Below are 17,240 nucleotides of genomic sequence, written 5' to 3'. Positions count from 1 at the left end.
CTCTCCCAATCCCTTTCCAGCTCATTCTTACCTATTCAAAGAGAAGACAACCCTCCCTAGGGTCTTGAGGTGCTTGGTGGCATCCCTTCATGCAACTTCAGCCTCCTGTGGCAGTGGCTCGCAGTGCTGGGGTGGTACAGGCAGGTGATCCTCACACGTCCCTCAGAGAGGGGCTGTGCCTGCATCCAGGATGCGCTCCCCCTGCAATATAAATGCTCAGGCTGGTGTGGCTCGTTAATCTGCTTTTCTACAGCCTTAGTCCCAGTTTGAAAAATGAATTTGCAGAACAACTGCAGGAAGAGAAAAGAGAGGGGTTGGGATTCTGGTAGTAGCTAACAGCTTCTAACAAGCATCCTCCTTCTTCCTTCGCCCAGGTTTTATCAGGCTGTGAATGAGTTTGACACCATGACCGCTGAGGACTCCACTGCAAGGATGAGCAACGATTCTTCCAACGTGGCTACCACAAAAGTCCCTGAAGGCGTTGCCGGTGCACCCAATGAGGCGGCTCTGCTGGCCCTCATGGAGCGCACTGGATATAGCATGATCCAGGAGAACGGGCAACGCAAGTATGGTGGCCCTCCTCCCGGCTGGGAGGGCTTGCACCCTCCTCGTGGCTGCGAAGTCTTTGTGGGCAAAATCCCCCGCGACGTCTACGAAGATGAGCTGGTCCCCGTGTTCGAGTCTGTCGGCCGCATCTACGAAATGCGCCTGATGATGGACTTTGATGGGAAGAACCGTGGCTATGCCTTCGTGATGTACACACAAAAGCATGAGGCAAAGCGTGCCGTCAGGGAGCTGAACAACTATGAAATCCGCCCCGGCAGGCTGCTGGGTGTGTGCTGCAGTGTGGATAACTGCCGGCTCTTCATCGGAGGCATTCCCAAGATGAAGAAGAGAGAGGAGATCCTGGAAGAGATCGCCAAGGTGACGGAAGGCGTGCTGGATGTCATCGTGTATGCCAGTGCTGCAGACAAGATGAAGAACAGAGGCTTCGCCTTCGTGGAGTACGAGAGCCACCGAGCAGCAGCAATGGCCAGGAGGAAACTCATGCCAGGAAGGATTCAGCTCTGGGGACACCAAATTGCTGTTGACTGGGCGGAACCAGAGATAGACGTGGATGAAGACGTCATGGAGACTGTTAAAATCCTCTATGTGAGGAATTTAATGATTGAGACCACAGAGGACACCATTAAAAAGGTCTTTGGGCAGTTTAACCCTGGCTGTGTAGAGCGGGTGAAAAAAATACGTGATTATGCCTTTGTGCACTTTTCAACCAGGGAAGATGCCATTCATGCCATGAACAACCTTAATGGTGTCGAACTGGAAGGCTCGTGCCTGGAGGTTACCTTGGCCAAGCCAGTAGACAAGGAGCAATACACTCGCTACCAGAAAGCAGCAAAAGGAGGGGCTGCAGCAACGCCCGAAGTAACTCAGCAACCTAATTATGTTTACTCTTGTGATCCCTACACGCTAGCGTATTATGGATATCCATACAATGCCTTGATCGGGCCCAACAGAGATTACTTTGTGAAAGGTTAGTAAGCACAATTAGGGGATGTAATGGGCAGGTTTGGGCTCAGGCTGGTGTCACCCAAAGTCCACCTGAGCCAAAGGCCAGCTGGTGCTATGCACTTTTTTCTGAAACACTCTTCTGTAGGTCTTTTTGCCATATTTATGTTCTGTTTCATATTAATTTATGATGATACAGAGCGTATTTATCTATAAATAATTGCTACTGTACAGGCTAGTATGAGGGAGGCATCAAAACTATGGTTAAGAATGAGCTAACAGGCCAAGCACAGAATGGGGTGGATCTGCTTTTTATGAGTGCTGTACTAAGCCTGAACAAGTCCAAGGACTCCGGCTTCTGATGCCTCCTTCCAAAGAGATGGTTTCCAAGTATTGGAGATCATGACAGAGGGCTCCTTCCTGCCTTCTCCTGGAGGTGTGGGTACAGTGACCAGGTCATCCAAAGGGAAAGATAGCAGGGAAAGCACCAGTTGGGAGCTCTCCAGGTGTCATTTACACATTAAAATGACAGTGTCCTTCATAAAGTCATTTGAGAAATATGAGCAGAAAGAATCACGGGAGTGCAAAATAATTTTTTTATTATTTATACTTCAATTAGTTATTGGTTAGTCATTAAAAATTAACCAAAAATCAGTTATTCATAAAAAAACCCCTAGCAGCTATAACTGGTACTATAATTGCAATTATTCTGTACTTACAGGAATTATAGTTTCCTTAAATTTAATGTGTATTTCCATATAACACACAGTTTATCATTAATATATTCTTAAAGCACCCATGTAAACCAAATTCTTAACCCTAGTTGATCAAGAATTTCAGCTTCTTCTCAATTTCCAGGTTTGTATTTGCAATGAACTACAAAGGAGTTAACTGACAGTCTAAATATTCAATTAGGCCACCATAGATAGCATTAATACCCCAGTGTCCAAAGTACTGTGGTAAGGCACACATTGACTCGCTAAGATAAATAAAGGCAATATTTTTGGAGCTAGGGTGTATTCACATCACTAAGAAAATAGCAGACAAAAGAAACAGCGGTAGTAAAAATATATGCAGCGTTGGGACAAAGTTGGTCAAAGGCCAGGTACAACTTTGGGCCACCTCTGCAGAGTCCCCTCGTGCCAGCCGAGAGGCTGGGTCTCTCTGAAGGACAGCTGAGAGCAGAAGCTGTTCCGACTGCATAGAAATCACCCTGGAGGAGCCCCTCTCTCTCCGCTGAGTGGATTATACCCATAACACTGCCCACGAGATTTGCATCAGTATAAATAAGCAGTTAATGTATTGTCAAACACCAAGAGCAAAACTTCCATGGGTTTACTGGGTGTTTCTAAGGCGAAACTCTTCTGTTTTCCTAAGCGAGTTCACTAAGACTCAGATGAAAGAAACTTCAGCAGCCTCATTTCTAAGCACATGCCCCCCCATCTCAGCCTGGGGCTGTTCGTACTCCCCATTATCGGGGCTGTCACTCTCTGTTATTCACCATCCTCTTCTCTGTTGTCACCATAAGCAGGCAGCATACGAGGCAGAGGGCGAGGTGCAGCTGGCAACAGAGCCCCGGGCCCCAGGGGCTCCTACCTGGGGGGATACTCCGCTGGCCGTGGCATCTACAGCAGGTACCATGAAGGCAAAGGAAAACAGCAAGAGAAAGGATTTGAGCTGGTACCCAACTTGGAGTTACCTGCAGTCAATCCGGTGGCCATTAAGCCTGGTGCAGGTGAGTATGTGCAACAAGGGAGGAAACCACAGAGGTGGTGGGTGAGCCCCTGCTTCAAGCCCCATGTCAGGCACAAGGGGACATCTCCAGGGCCAGACCATGGCTGCGGCAGTGGGGACAGCCCCGTGGCTGGGGCTCAGCGCTCCCCTGTGCCGAATCCCTCCTGGCCCCGGCCAGGCTTTCTGCAAACAAGAGGCACACAGCAGGACAGGGGACATGAACACCTGGGAGCTCTTCAGGCCAGAGAAAAAAAGGCCAAAGCTGTGCCCACCTCTCCTGTCCCCTTTTGCATCTCCTCAGGAGGAAGTGGACTTTACTCTCCATCTAGTTACATACACTAGAGCATGGTGACTAAGAGAAATCATCCTCTCTTTTAATGTCTCCAATGCTAATTTCAATCTAGGAGATTCCTACCCCAGATTTCCAGCCAGGCCAGAGCTCTCCCCTGCTTAGTTTGGATTTCTCCGGTGCTACAAGGCTGGGAAAAGGACCTGGGGCTTTCCCATTGCAGGAAAGTCCCTGGCTCAGGCAAGCTCCTCCATCACTTTCAGTGGCATGGGGAAGGAGCAATGCAGGGAGCCCTCAGGGTCCAGCTTACATTGAGGCAGCACCTACAAGAGAGCTCTCAGCTCTGCTGGGCTGCAGAGAGCTGGCCCAAGGGCAGGGGCAGGGATCGCCCCCTCCCGCCACATCCTCAGCTGAGTATCCAGCAGGATGAAGGTTGAAGGCCTGCAATTCCTCAAGATCCTGTTCAGAAAGATTTTTATTTGGAAAAGCAGCCTGAGGAAGAAGGTCCTTGCAGGTGATGGGGTCAAGCCCTGTTGCAGAAGTCCTCAGGTCTTCTCCCCATTCCTCTCTCCAAGTAAATTTTAACAGCAGGACCTAAGCAGTGTTTAATAATAAAGCTGCAGTTGTTTCCCAAAACATGCTCCGTACTGTCAATGGAAACTACAGCTTGCACCTAATAAAGGCTGTGAAGAGTTCTCCATAACAGCTGGATGAGACAATGTGAGTCGAGGTCTAGAGACAAAGGAAGGCTGTTAAGATTTGAGCCGTTTCCAAAGGAAGATCAGACTACCTGAGAAAACTACCCACTCACCATCAGAAAATATTACCGCTATGTGTGTTTATAAACATACTTCAGGAATTCCAGATATTACTAAAGGATGCTTGAAAAGAGGGCTTTGAAATGCAGGCCTGTTGGTGGTGTCTGTAATTCATTCGACTGCCAAAGCCCTGAAACGCTAAATGTTTCTACCCTTAGCTGAAGCATGTTGAGATTCAGATTTCTTTATCAGGTCTTCCCCTCTTGTATTATTTCAACCCAGCCTTTGAGCACAGAAGCACTCAGTCCGTTTTCCCCAACCAGATCATATGATCTAGGTACCACATGCAAGAATTACCTCTGTTATTAAAAGGGAATGTCTCTGAAAGCACATTACCCAAACTAAGTAGGGATGTACCAACTCTGCAAAGTTTCCTACTGTTTAGAACAACCTTAAAGCTCGTCTCTTTGCAAATGGTTAGAAAACTCCTGAGAGGTCGCCCCAACACCTCAGCTGCCTGTTACTGCTTTTCTACCAGAAGTTACGGCAGACTGGAGCACGTGAGCTCTCTGCCTTTGCTTCGGTAAGAAATTATCCAGGTTATTTAAACCGGTGATAAAACTGATTTGAGCTGACCAGGTGGACTTGGTGTAGAAGGACAACTGGAAAAGCTCACGGATGCAGGTCTCTGCTTGAGTGGAAACACCTCTGCCTGAAAGACAGCTGATCAGATCCCCTGTTGCAGTCTCCAGGATCAAAGCGAGAGCACTGCTTGCTGGCACCTGTCCTTCCCACAGGCAGAACTGGACACTTCCGCATTGCAAAGTTTCATCCCAGTGAAAGAAACCCGTGTGCGTATTTGGCTTCATTTCTGACTTACTGGCTGCACCTCCCATAGAAGTCAGCATCACCTCTTAGTCCATCATTTATTGATTACTCTGTTTCCTGGTAAATAACCTCACTGCTGAAAGGCTCACAAGTTGAATGCTGAAGAGTGCACTATGACAGAAATCATAGCATCATAGAACAGTTTGGGTTGGAAGGGACCTTTAAAGATCATCTAGTCCAAACCCCCTGTCATGGACAGGGACATCTTTCACTAGGTCAGGTTGCTCAAAGCCCCGTCCAACCTGAACTTGAACACTTCCAGTGATGGGGATGGGGCACGATGGGGCATCTACAACTTCTTTAGGCCACTTGTTTCAGTGTCTCATCACCCTCATCCATAGAGCATTCCTTCCTTATGTCCAATTTAAATCTACCTTCTTTCGGTTTAAAACTGTTAGCCCTTGTCCTATTGCAACAGACCCTACTAAAAAGTCTGTCCCCATCTTTCTTATCAGCCCCCTTTTACTGCTGAAAGGCCACAATAAGGTGTCCCCAGAGCCTTCTCTTCTCCAGGCTGAACAACCCCAACTTTCTCAGCCTGTCCTTGTAGGAGAGGTGTTCCATTCCTCTGATCATCTTTGTGGCCCTCCTCTGGACCTGCTCCAACAGGTCCATGTCCTTCTTATGCTGGGGAACCCAGAGCTGGGCGCAGTACGCCCAGTGGGGTCTCACCAGAGCAGAGGGGCAGGATCGTCTCTCTTGGCCTGCTGGCCACACTTCTTTTGATGCAGCCCAGGGTGTGACTGGCTTTCTAAACTGTGAGTGAACATTGTTGGCTCATATCCAATTATTGTGATTATTGGGAATGTTCAGCAAAGCACATTTCTTCCCTAAGCAGTGCCACGAAGCTCCACTTTGGACCACGCACAAACTCACCATTTGAACACCATCATTTTGACCACAACCTTTGCCCTTTGTCTGAAAGACCGTAGTTCTAATCATTTTGCATTGTCCAATTTTGGCATGAGGGAGAATTCTCATAAGAGCAATTTCTTTTTTAGTGTCATTAAACAGATTGATCCTTTAGCAGAAAGATGGGATAAAACACACTTAGCCAAGTTAGTCCTGGGAAATAAATAATAGTAAATGAGCTGATATTTTGCAGGGTTGGCCAAAGGACAGCATATAGACTGGACGGGTTGCTGCCTGCAACTTCTGCAGTACAAACCACACTTTTCTTTCCCAGAGTAGCTCTGCCTATGGCAGCCACACGTCCCTTGATCTCAACATCTGGAGCAGGAACCCCGCTGGGACAGTATGCATCCCCACCCGTCCCTGTGGCCGGGGGGAGGACAGTGGTGGTCAGAAGGGGCTGTGTAAATCCAGGTTGCGACTCCTGGTCCCCAGCAGGGCTCTGACCCTGGGACACCCATGCCGGGAACATGGGGGGGAAATGCTGGGCAGAGCAGGCAGCACTGAGCCCATCACGGCGCATCAGCCACAGCACTCCCACCCATGGGGATGGCAGAGGTGGCCCAGCTCCCCCCGCTAGCACACGGGGCTACCTGCTCCAAGGAGAGCAGCACAGGACCACTGCAGGAGAGACAGTGCAGCCAGGAGGGAGGGTTCTTTGAGATGAGGTCCTGGAGACACGCTCCCAACGCACCTGATGTGTCTGGTCTCTCCTAGTGGCCATCCCTGCCATCGGTGCCCAGTACTCCATGTTTCAGGCTGCTCCACCAGCCAAGATGATGGAAGATGGCAAAATCCACACTGTCGAGCACATCATCAACCCTATAGCCGTCCAGCAGGACCCAGCTAGTGCAGCAGCCGCTGCGGCAGCCGCGGCTGCAGCTGTAATACCAGCCGTCTCAACACCTCCCCCCTTCCAGGTGAGTTCAGCACGAGTCCTGCTTCCCATACATCCCATTTCCCATACATCCTGCTTTCCATGTGGCCTGTTCTGCATTCCCAGGTTGGGGGAAAAGCCTGGCCTCCTGCCCTGCTCCTGTTTTAGTTGCTGTCAGGGATGTTATGGTGCCCAACAGCCCTGCAGTTCATCTGGCTTGTCTTAGACACCTGCACTTTGGACAGCTGCTCTCCCCCTGTAGGGAACCCAAATCTCGGATGGAGGGAACATCCCCCATGATGGCATAACTCTCATACCCTCCCGTTATCACGTCGCCTTCTAGGGGGTTCACAATTCAGGGGGTGGAAAAGGGATATTACAGCAATTAAGGACTTTTTTTTTTGTTGAGGTCTGAATCCGATGCTTTCCTTCCAGGGCCGCCCCATCACGCCGGTGTACACCATGGCTCCCAACGTGCAGCGAATCCCCGCCGCTGGCATTTACGGGACAAGTTACGTGCCGTTCGCGGCCCCCGCCGCGGCAACAGCGACGATAGCCACGCTACAGAAGAACGCCGCCGCCGCTGCTGCCGCCGCCGCCTACGGGGGATACGCCGGCTACATCCCTCCCGCCTTCCCGGCCGCGACCATCCAGGTCCCCATCCACGACGTCTACCAGACGTACTGAGACTGTCGGCAGAGGAGAGCGACGGAGAAACACACACTGAAGGAACACTTTACTATTTATGAAGAAAGAACCGGCTGTGAAAGAGTAAACGTTTGGGCTCGGTCAACTGATGCAGGAAGTGAAGAATGTCACAGAAAAAACGTGTTTGAAATATTTTCTACGCTTGAAGTTTTCACTAACTTTTTGTAGGCTATTTTTAAAATTTAACATGCCTGTATTCATACATTTCTGAAGGACCTCGATGCATCCAGCCCACCGCTGACGTGCATTTATACGCATCCTAGTGGGGTTGCATAGGGTCTTTTATTTTTTTTTTTTTATTAGCAGTTATATTTTCAATATATTTGTGGTATGAAGGTTATTTTTTAGTAACTTCTGCACTCCAGAGATGTCTATTTTGTAGTGCCTTTAATAATATATCAGCTATATATTAAAAAGCACACCTGAGCAGCTAGGGAAAGTTTTAACAATATATTTTGAAGAATATATTCAATATTTAAAGAATACATACTTTAGAATTTTTTTTTAAGGAAAAAACCAACAAGTATCTTATTTAAGAAATTATACTGGAAAGTGCAATTTGAAAAATGTGCAAGACCTCTGCCTTTTTGTGCTGGCATTAATACAATCTGCTTGTTCTTATTTGAAATCAGAAGTAACTAATATTGCCCATTTGGGAGAAAGAGAAAAAAAAAAAAAAGCCTCCTCACACAAATCTCTTCACAGTGTGATTTGCAGGCTTGTGTTAAGTAAAGGAAAGGCTCTGAGTTTTCCTTAACAACTGGATTTTCTATTTATTGAAGCTACTTGTAGTTGGAGCATGTGCAGAAACGAGTAGCCGATATTTCGCACGAGGTGTCTTGACTTAGATCTTCATCCAGTATAAAGCCTAGGCTCTTTTTCAACGCTCTTTTATTTCCTTCTTTGAAGTATATGTGGTAGTGACTGAGAATGTATGCTGCTGTCGGCCAGAGCAGGCGCGCTCTCGCCGAGAGGATGCGCAGCGTTACTTACCCATCGCTCCATCATGTTCCGCGAGAAATTTCCGAGGTACTAGGGGTGGTAGTGATACTGGAATTAGTGAAACGGGGCTAGCCTCCCTCCCGGCCTCCCTCCCACGCCTAATTCCCCTTCTCCGCAACTGGAGTTGTACATGCACATCAGGGGTGGGAGCGATTAGACCCGACGATTTTAAGACATAGAGCTTGTAAATATCTTTTAATATACATTTTTAAAGTCATTTTATGTTGCAAATTTACACGGTTATGTGGTTTGCCACAAAACAAAAACCTTTTATTGCGATGTTATAAAAAAGTTTTGTTTTATTAAGAAGTAAATATATTATTGCAGTGTTTTGTGGCCTGTTTAAAGGCTTTTATTTAGTAGTGCGGTGAATGTAAAATATAGTAAAACGGTATAGAAATATCTTGCCCATTGTATGAAGTGCATCAGCCCTGCAAGCACAGCTCCAGTGGCACGAGGTGCGAAGCAGGGAGTAAACAATTTTCCTTTACTTTTTATGGTATAAGTACCAACCGAAGGGGTTTCCTATTAAGTATATTTTGACAACTGAACCACTTCCACACCACGTCCAGCTCAGCGAAGTGACCTTTTAATTAATACATTTTTTTATTTTTTTTTAATTATTTTCCTTGCCTCCAAATCGAGTGGTTGGTTTTATAGGTGCTCTCGCTCAGCCAAGCTGAGCTCTCCTTAACCCCGTCACCCCCTTAGCGAAAGCACTGTGAGGAGGTTAACCATTAGGTCGGACTCTGCCCCTCCGCACCCCTTTCCGGCAGACTTTTATTGCTTCTGAAAGCGCACCCAGACCTTCGCCCCATGGAAAGGATTTGGGCAAAGCCCCACAGGGGGAGCCCCCCAACCAGCCCTCCGGCTAAGGCCTTGCACGGCTCAACACTAAATGCCGCCGCGGGTCTGTGGGCTCTGCACAAACACCCCTGGGGTGGGGAAAAGGCAGTCTAGGGATTTGGGTCTCCACTGGCCCCTTTCCAGCCCCACGCCACAGCTGACCCACAGAGGAGGGATGAAGGGTGATGGCTCCCTTCCCACTCATCCCCTCCCCGTGGTAGGACGAGGGTCCCACCACTCGCAGAGGTGGCTGGGAGAGCGAGAAGCCAATGGGGGCAAACCCCAAGGTGTCCCAGGCCACTGGTGGGTGCTGCCTGTGCCAGGGCAGGAGCAGGCAGGACCTGGGGACGCAGGCAGGACACGGGGACGCAGGCAGGACACGGGGACACAGGCAGCCAGGTCACACTGAGCCTCCCGCCCATGCCTGTCTTTTACACTTGCTTCTAAACCATTTCATGTACACTACTACTGAGGTAAGTCTGATAACTTGAAATGTGAACATCTTTAGGTTAAGAACAAACTATTCAAAGAAAAAAATTAAAAAAAAAAAAAAAAAACAAAACTAGTGTGCCTTATTCTCAAAAGAGCTGATATTTTAGGTGTTTTATTGTATCTCTGTTCTCTGTACTGTCGGAAGCCTCTGAGTTTATTTAGTTCTTGCTCCATTTACGGTACATTTCTAGGATGTAGTGAATAAAGCATTCTTTAAAAATGGAGACTGTTATTTCATTGCCACATCCCACTGCCAGGTTTAGCCACTCCACCAAGCCTGTGCTCCCCTTCAAGCTGGGACAAGGGTGTTGGGGGGCAGGCAGGGAGCAGGCAGGGGAGATGCACTGTCCCACTGGCTGCCCGCTCCCACCACCTGTAGAGGACAGTGACCTTCCCAGCAGGGGTACTGGGCATCTCCCCATTCTTCCAGCAGCCTCTGATCAGCCTAAATCTCTTTTCACATCCAGTTTAGAGTCAGTGCCTGGATGCGGATGGAGCTGAAGCTGGCATCCAGAGGGCTGCCATTCAGAAGCTGGCATTCAGAGGGGTGGAGCACCTCTCCTATGAAGACAGGCTGAGAGAGCTGGGGTTGTTCAGCCTGGAGAAGAGAAGGCTCTGGAGAGACCTTATAAAGGCTTTCCAGTATCTGAAGGGAGCCTACAGGAGAGCCGGAGAGGGACTCTTTGTCAGGAAGTGTAGTGGTAGGACGAGGAGTAATGGTTTTAAACTGAAAGAGGGGAGATTTAGATTAGATAGTAGGAAGAAATTCCTTACTGTGAGGGTGGTGAGACACTGGAACAGGTTGCCCAGAGAAGCTGTGGGTGCCCCATCCCTGGAGGTGTTCAAGGCCAGGCTGGATGGGGCTTTGAGCAACGTGGTCTAGTGGGGGGTGTCCCTGCCCATGGCAGGAGGATTGGAACTTGATGATCTTTAAGGTCCCTTCCAACTCTAACCATTCTATGATCCCTCTGTGCTTTCCATCCACCCAGAGCACAAAAAAACCTGTAGCTCTGTTGCACATCCTCGCTGTGGGGCAGAAGTGCTGTGGACTGGCATGTCAGTTTTCATCTCAGCATGCTCCACCTCCAGAATGCCCAGCTGGTGTAAATCCACACTGAGAAAATTTGCTGCAAGTACCAAATCTGGGGAGAAGAGCAGTGTGAGGGAGCAGAGGCAAACTGAGGCAGAGCAAAGAGATGGGAGAGGTGTTTGTGACCAAGGCAGGGACTAGTGCTAGTGAATAATGTGAAATTTGGGAGGAGGGGACAAAGTCACCTAATTTTGGCTGTTTTCCCTGTATAAACATTGCAGCTTTGGTGTAGGAGTCTGTGTGTCCCAGAAATCATTTCCACCAGCAGGTCGATCTATCTTGCTCAGGGAATGGGTAATCAGCATGATGCTAAAAACAGCTTTCAAGGCAATACAGCCACATTAGGACTTCACCTGCCCGTCAAGTCACACAAGAACACTAACATCTTCCTGGCAATTCATTGCTGACCTTTCCATTGACTAGAGGTCCACCTACGTTCACTTGGATGAGAATGAAACCACCGGCAAACCACAGGCCCTTTTCCAGTGTTCAGACGTAAGGCATGCCCTTCATAAAAAGCAACATTTTCCAAGTGAGGTGAAGAACTGTGCCACACTGAGACATGTTTCTGGCTTTTTCCTCTTTCACTTTATCCAAGATAGCCACGATTAAAATCAATCTAAGCAGCTTTTTCTCAATAGACATTTTACAAGAGATTTTTTTTTTCCTGGACTGCTGGTTTCTGACTTCAGTTTTGTAAGATCTTAATTAATGATTAACTCATTGTAAGGTTGAAATATGCAAGTCATTCTCAGGATATTAACATAAACAACACCAGAGAAATGCAATTGTGCTTTCAAGATGACCTTGCTGCCTTGGGAATGTCAGGAGCTCTGCTGAGGCCTTGGGCACTGTGACAATTCCACGCACTGCCAAGTCGATCCCGTTCTCGTTCTGAATCTCTTTCTTGATGATCTCAAAGAGCAGACATGCACTTCCCTGGCAGGTTTTGACCTAAATCGCTAAAAAACAGCTTTGACTTTCTTCAGGAAGCACCACCCATTAACACGACTGGGATGTAGCTACTATATAAACAGATTAACATGAAATTCAAATGGATTGATACCACTCTGGTATTGCAACATCTCGTTTATATAAGCACTAGAGCTCAAAGTATATGCAAAATGCATTTTTGATATGTCTGGAAAGGTATATGTGGTACTCCATCTCCTTCCCTGTGGCTGGTGTTACACCCCTGGTGTCTCTGGTCTGGCTGGGTCCTGAGCACCTACTGACCTCTCTGCTCCCACTGTGCCTATCAGCCACAAAACCGGCCCATCGTGCTGACCTGTAATATAAATAAACCCCAGACCTACCTCATAACAAGAGAAACCACCTCTGCTGGGCATCTAAAAGCCAGCAAAGTCAGGTTTTATGCTCCAGTGTGCCAGTTAAATGCTGAATCACACTTGACTGACTTTCAGGGCCAAGTCCTGCCTGGTAACAAAATGGTTGGGGGATGTTGCAGGGAGAAGCTGCAAGTTAGGGAATAAAAAACGGCTGGTTTGTGGCACCAAGTCTTTGCCTCCTGGCACAAAGGCAGGCTGTGCCCAGCAATTATGGTCAGATGCCAAAGAGCAAAGACACTATGGAAATTTTTAGAAATTTGGTACTGTAGAAGTACTTCAATACAAAGTATTTCCTATCAAGCTGATGAATTAGATCAGGTTTTGTTTTGTTGGCTTTTTTTTTTTCCTCCAGCCAGAAGACCAGGACTGGAGTTCACTGGTTTCCTAGTCAAAGAAGACGGAAGCTCTGCCTCGCAGTCCTCGCTCAGGCAAAACTGCAGACCCTGCATGTGGGAGGTGAGCAGTCAAGGACTAAGTCTTCTCCAGAAAACTGTTTTGTGTCCTTGATTTGGATGCACATTTCTCCCCACTGGAGTTCCCTCCATGGAGGTGGTCTCCCCAGTGATTCACCTGGCCACGTTCAGGGCTTTTCCCTACTATTGACTTGTCAAACTGAGGACATCATTGGCTGAATACGTTAGGCAACACCCACAAAAGGCAGAAAAAACCTCCTATATGTCTTGTCTGCTTTTCTCCTTTGCACACCCAGAAGGGCACTGACATGACTGCATTGGCTACACACCCCCCTCTCCTCCTAACATCTCTGAAGGGAGATGCACAGAGAGGCTGGCCTCGCTTCTGCTGGCAGATGCTGCACTCACCTCCCAGCCAGTCCTCCCCAGAGTACAGACAGGGAAAGAGAGTGGGCTGGAAATGGAAAGAACCAGAACTGATCCCCCAGCCCTGTGCCTGCTCTCACACAGACAGTGAGGATAGTAAGCAGAGCTGACCTGGCTGAACCCTCCCACTCCATCCTAATCAGGATTTTTTTTTCTTAGGGTCCTGCAAAACAGAAATAAATGGAAGAAATAATTCTGTCAGGTTTTTTGGGTCTGGCTGCTTATTTCTCTTTTGCCAGGGAATATAATGAATATCACGTACAGCAAAGAAAAGCTGATTCTCTCCAAGGGATGGGAATAGTCAAATACACGTATGCAAAGTGACTGAAAATCAAATTACGGTTTTGTATTTGATATTAAAGTAAGAGGGATGCTTTTTAAACAGTTCTGATGCTAAGCAGTCCTGTACCAGCAAGGTGACCACTAGCATCAACTCCAGTAAGATTACAGACATCTTTACGGTAGGCATCAAAGGTGCAGTATTAAGTACGTCTCAGCTTCGGAAAAAGGTTTCTTTTTTCCCATAGGCACTATTGGAAGCTCATTCAGAACCTGTCACTTGCTTTCCCTAAAACCAGACAGCATCCATACTCCGTCTGACAAAGATGTTGTCAATTGCACTTTAAATAAAGTGGATACACTCTAATTAGCAATGTGTTTTTCCCATGGTTTCACTCTTTTCTAACACAAAGCAGAAGAGGATTTCAGCAGAGCCTAGACCTCAGGCTGGGTCCCACAACAGGGTTGAGTTTCACCCATGAATAAGTTGCCCGTAACAAAGACTTCAGCTGAGGAAGGTGTCAGCATGCCTTCAGCTTTTACAGACACTGCCACTGCCCAGAAGCAGTGGACAAGGACTCAGCAAATCATGGAAATCTGCTTTAATTTGTAGTTGGGAAGAAAAATCAAAACCTGTTCAGCACTGTGCTGTCTCAGAGTTCCAAACTCCTTTATGCCCATCACCCCTTACTCAGGAGCCAAATTCCCAAACGCTGATCCAACCCACCAACCTCCTCACCATCCCTGGCAGGTGGGTTTCCGCCAGGTTCAGCCACCTCACCACTGCCTGAGCCCCCAGCCCAGCTCCAAGGGGTTTGTAGATACCTCAAAACCCCAGGGAACTGTGTTGCTATTTGCACAAGAGGCTACGTGCTGCACAAGGGTCTCCTTCCCAGTTCACCTAGCATTTCTTAATTTCACCAGGGTGACAGAGACCTGGACCCTGTCCCTGCAGCATGCATGGGGTTTTTAGACACTCTCTGTTTTAAGTGACTTTGTTTCACATTTTGGATTTTATACGAGTTGTTCTCAGGCTGTTCCTTTGGGGGTTGGGACTAGGACAGCACTGAAGTCTTAAAGAATTAGATTTAAGAATACTAAATGCTGCTTTAAATTCATTTAAAAAAAAAATCCACTCCCTGAGAAAGCAAACTTCCTTGTCTTTCTGTGGCATCTTTGTGAGCGATAGGAGGGGAGGGAGAATAGGGAAACGTACAGCACTTGGCACTGGGTACACCTCAAACTAGTTTTTCAACATTTTACAACCAGCACTGGCCATGTGACCTACATGGAAAGATAAACTGAGACATTTAATCCTTTTTCTTTTTTTTTCTTTTTTTTACCACAAGGAAGTGAATTTTATGTGGTTGTGATCATTAAATTACAGTAAATGATTTGCCCACAAGAGAAAAAAAAAACAACAAAAAAACCAGAGTGCTTTAACATAGGGGAGGCTGGGACAGGGCAGCTGCTCATGACCAAATACCCTTCCCTAGCTTGAAAACTCTCCATGAGCATCACTGTTTCTCCCTGGCTGTGGCATTTAAGGACACGTCAGCTCATTGTAGGTGAGGATTGCCCACCATTTGCTTTTGCAACCAGAGTATGAATAACAACTTTCCAAAAGCCAACTGCTTTTTTAGCTAAAGCAGCAGCAATGACCCGCAGGTAAATCGTTAGGAAATTATTTAACACTATATCACTCAGGAAAGCAGCAAGCTTCACAACTTTTGCTTCACCTCCAGAATACCATCAACTTTTGAAATGAAAGCTGGATGCCCAGTGTACTGGGATCAGGACAGCCGGTTCGGTACAGCTGGTGGCACAGAGCTGCCACCACCCTGGACCGGGAACACACTCCCACCATTTTACCGGCAGCAGGAATCACATCCCTGTGATGGAGGGGCTGGGGGGAACTCAGCACCTCCCTCCTGCCAGAGCATCCCCGGAGACCAGAGCGCAGCCCACGCCTCTGAGATGCTTCAAGGCTGGGTTATGAGTTGGGGAGCATCCTTGGTGAGGCACCGGTTAGTCAGCATTGTCAGCTGAGATGAGGGCACAGGCTGAGAAAATGTTAATGGAAATAGAAGATGTGCAAGAAACTCTGCAGACCGTGCCCATGAGTTGCCCCCAGCGTGGTCCGTCCTGCCCACGAGGGTACATACCACCATTTTCCTGGTAGCACAGAGGAAACCACCACCCACAAACGACTGACGGGTGCGATAGCCGTTGTCAGAGTGCCAGTTACTGGAGGTCGTCTTCTCCAGCATTGAGGGTGGCATGCCCGATGATTTCTGCGAACTGTGGCTTTTTGCTTTTGTTTTTTTTCTGTTTGGCTGCACTCCCATGTTCTAACACATACCAATATTTTCTTTAGGGCAACATTAGTCTGACTATTTAAACAACGTTTTGCTACAGTCTGCTCAATCCGTGGAAACATTGGCCTACGCAAGATAACAGCTACAGTTGAAAAGTACCTTTGTGAAGGTACTGCTGCTGTCCCCAGGACATGCCAGCTCTGCATCTGCACGGGCCAAGCAGGGGTTTTCATCTCAGGTGCTCTGAGAGCTGACATCCAGGTTTCCAGACCGGAGCTGGCTCAGCTTTGACCAGCCCAGAGCAAGAGCGGGCGAGACACACACCCCAAGCACCCACCACCATCCTTGGAGAACCGCTGCTGCCAGTCCCGGTGCTGGGTCTGCCAGCCACCACCGGCTGAACAGGAGGAGCGAGGGCTCATGTTTAACCAGGCTCAGCTTCCTGGTGCGGTCTGCCACGTCCCCACATGAACCGGTGCTCAGGCACAGGCAGAGGGGAGAGCCCCTGCAGCCCAAGGGAGCTCCCTGGCATCTGCTCCCGTCTCAGCTTGTCTCCATCCACGGGGCGACAGCAAGGGCACAGTGGCAGGAGCACATCAAAGACACACAGCTAGTGGTGCCCTGGGCAGGTGAGCGTGGCTGAGCAACGTGAAAGCCCCACCGGTGGCACACTAAACATCTTGCAGATGAAATTGGGCAACACCACTTCTTACGACTGCAACGTGACTCCTCCCATGAGGCTGCCAACGCTCAGCCCCAATATTTCCTGCTATGAGCCATTTTCATTAACCAACAGCTCTCCTGCTCCCATTTATTCACGTCAGTTGCTTTTTCCCAAAGATAATCCCTTGGCCCAGCACGGCCCCACGCTCTTCCCCAGCAGCCAGGCTGTGTTTCCCCCGGGGGCTGCTCCGCCAGCCTCTCCTCACCTACTCTCCCGCTGCTTGCGCAATGGCCATGCACATCTCCTCAGGCCACAGCTGGCAGCGAGTGCCATCAGCAAGAGGGGGATCAAGCACCAACAGCTCTTTCTCACATCAGGGCAGCAAACAAAATTCTTCTGCCCCTTTCCCTCCCTGGGAAAGCTCTATCGCTGCCCCCGCCGCTGCTCCCCCCCGGCTTTCTCCTGCCGTTGTCTCAGGCTCTGACCCATGGGAGCGCTCCCACACACACCATGGCAATCACCCCTCAGCCTTCAAGAGGTTTGACCCCAGTTAACTCCAGAAATGGGTTTTCAAGGTTTGCAAACAGGGAAAGCTGTGGGGAGAGCTGACCTGGCCGTTGTGAATGGCAGAGGTTACATGGCCTTTGAATAAGGGACCGAGAAAAAAAATTAATGAAATCCAAAAG

At 48.4% G+C, this 17,240-nt stretch overlaps 1 protein-coding gene across 2 annotated transcripts; it reads left to right on the top strand.

Moving 5' to 3' along the window:
- The first annotated feature begins 378 nt into the window (after positions 1–378).
- Positions 379–7,654, top strand: RBM47 (RNA binding motif protein 47). 2 transcript variants are annotated; one of them, XM_074154631.1, is made up of 4 exons: positions 379–1,534; positions 3,038–3,244; positions 6,808–7,010; positions 7,403–7,654. In XM_074154631.1, the coding sequence occupies exons 1-4, from the start codon at positions 406–408 to the stop codon at positions 7,652–7,654; spliced, it is 1,791 nt and encodes a 596-aa protein (XP_074010732.1). In that variant the 5' UTR covers positions 379–405. The 2 variants fall into 2 exon arrangements, with proteins under 2 accessions (XP_074010732.1, XP_074010731.1); XM_074154630.1 differs by lacking the exon at positions 3,038–3,244 and having other exon boundaries at positions 406–1,534.
- Positions 7,655–17,240: the final 9,586 nt, after the last annotated feature.

Source organism: Numenius arquata, chromosome 10 (genome assembly GCF_964106895.1).
Source record: "Numenius arquata chromosome 10, bNumArq3.hap1.1, whole genome shotgun sequence".
Classification (NCBI taxonomy): Eukaryota; Metazoa; Chordata; class Aves; order Charadriiformes; family Scolopacidae; genus Numenius; species Numenius arquata.
Note: the sequence above shows the minus strand (reverse complement) of the source record. Positions and strands in the feature narration are given on the sequence as shown.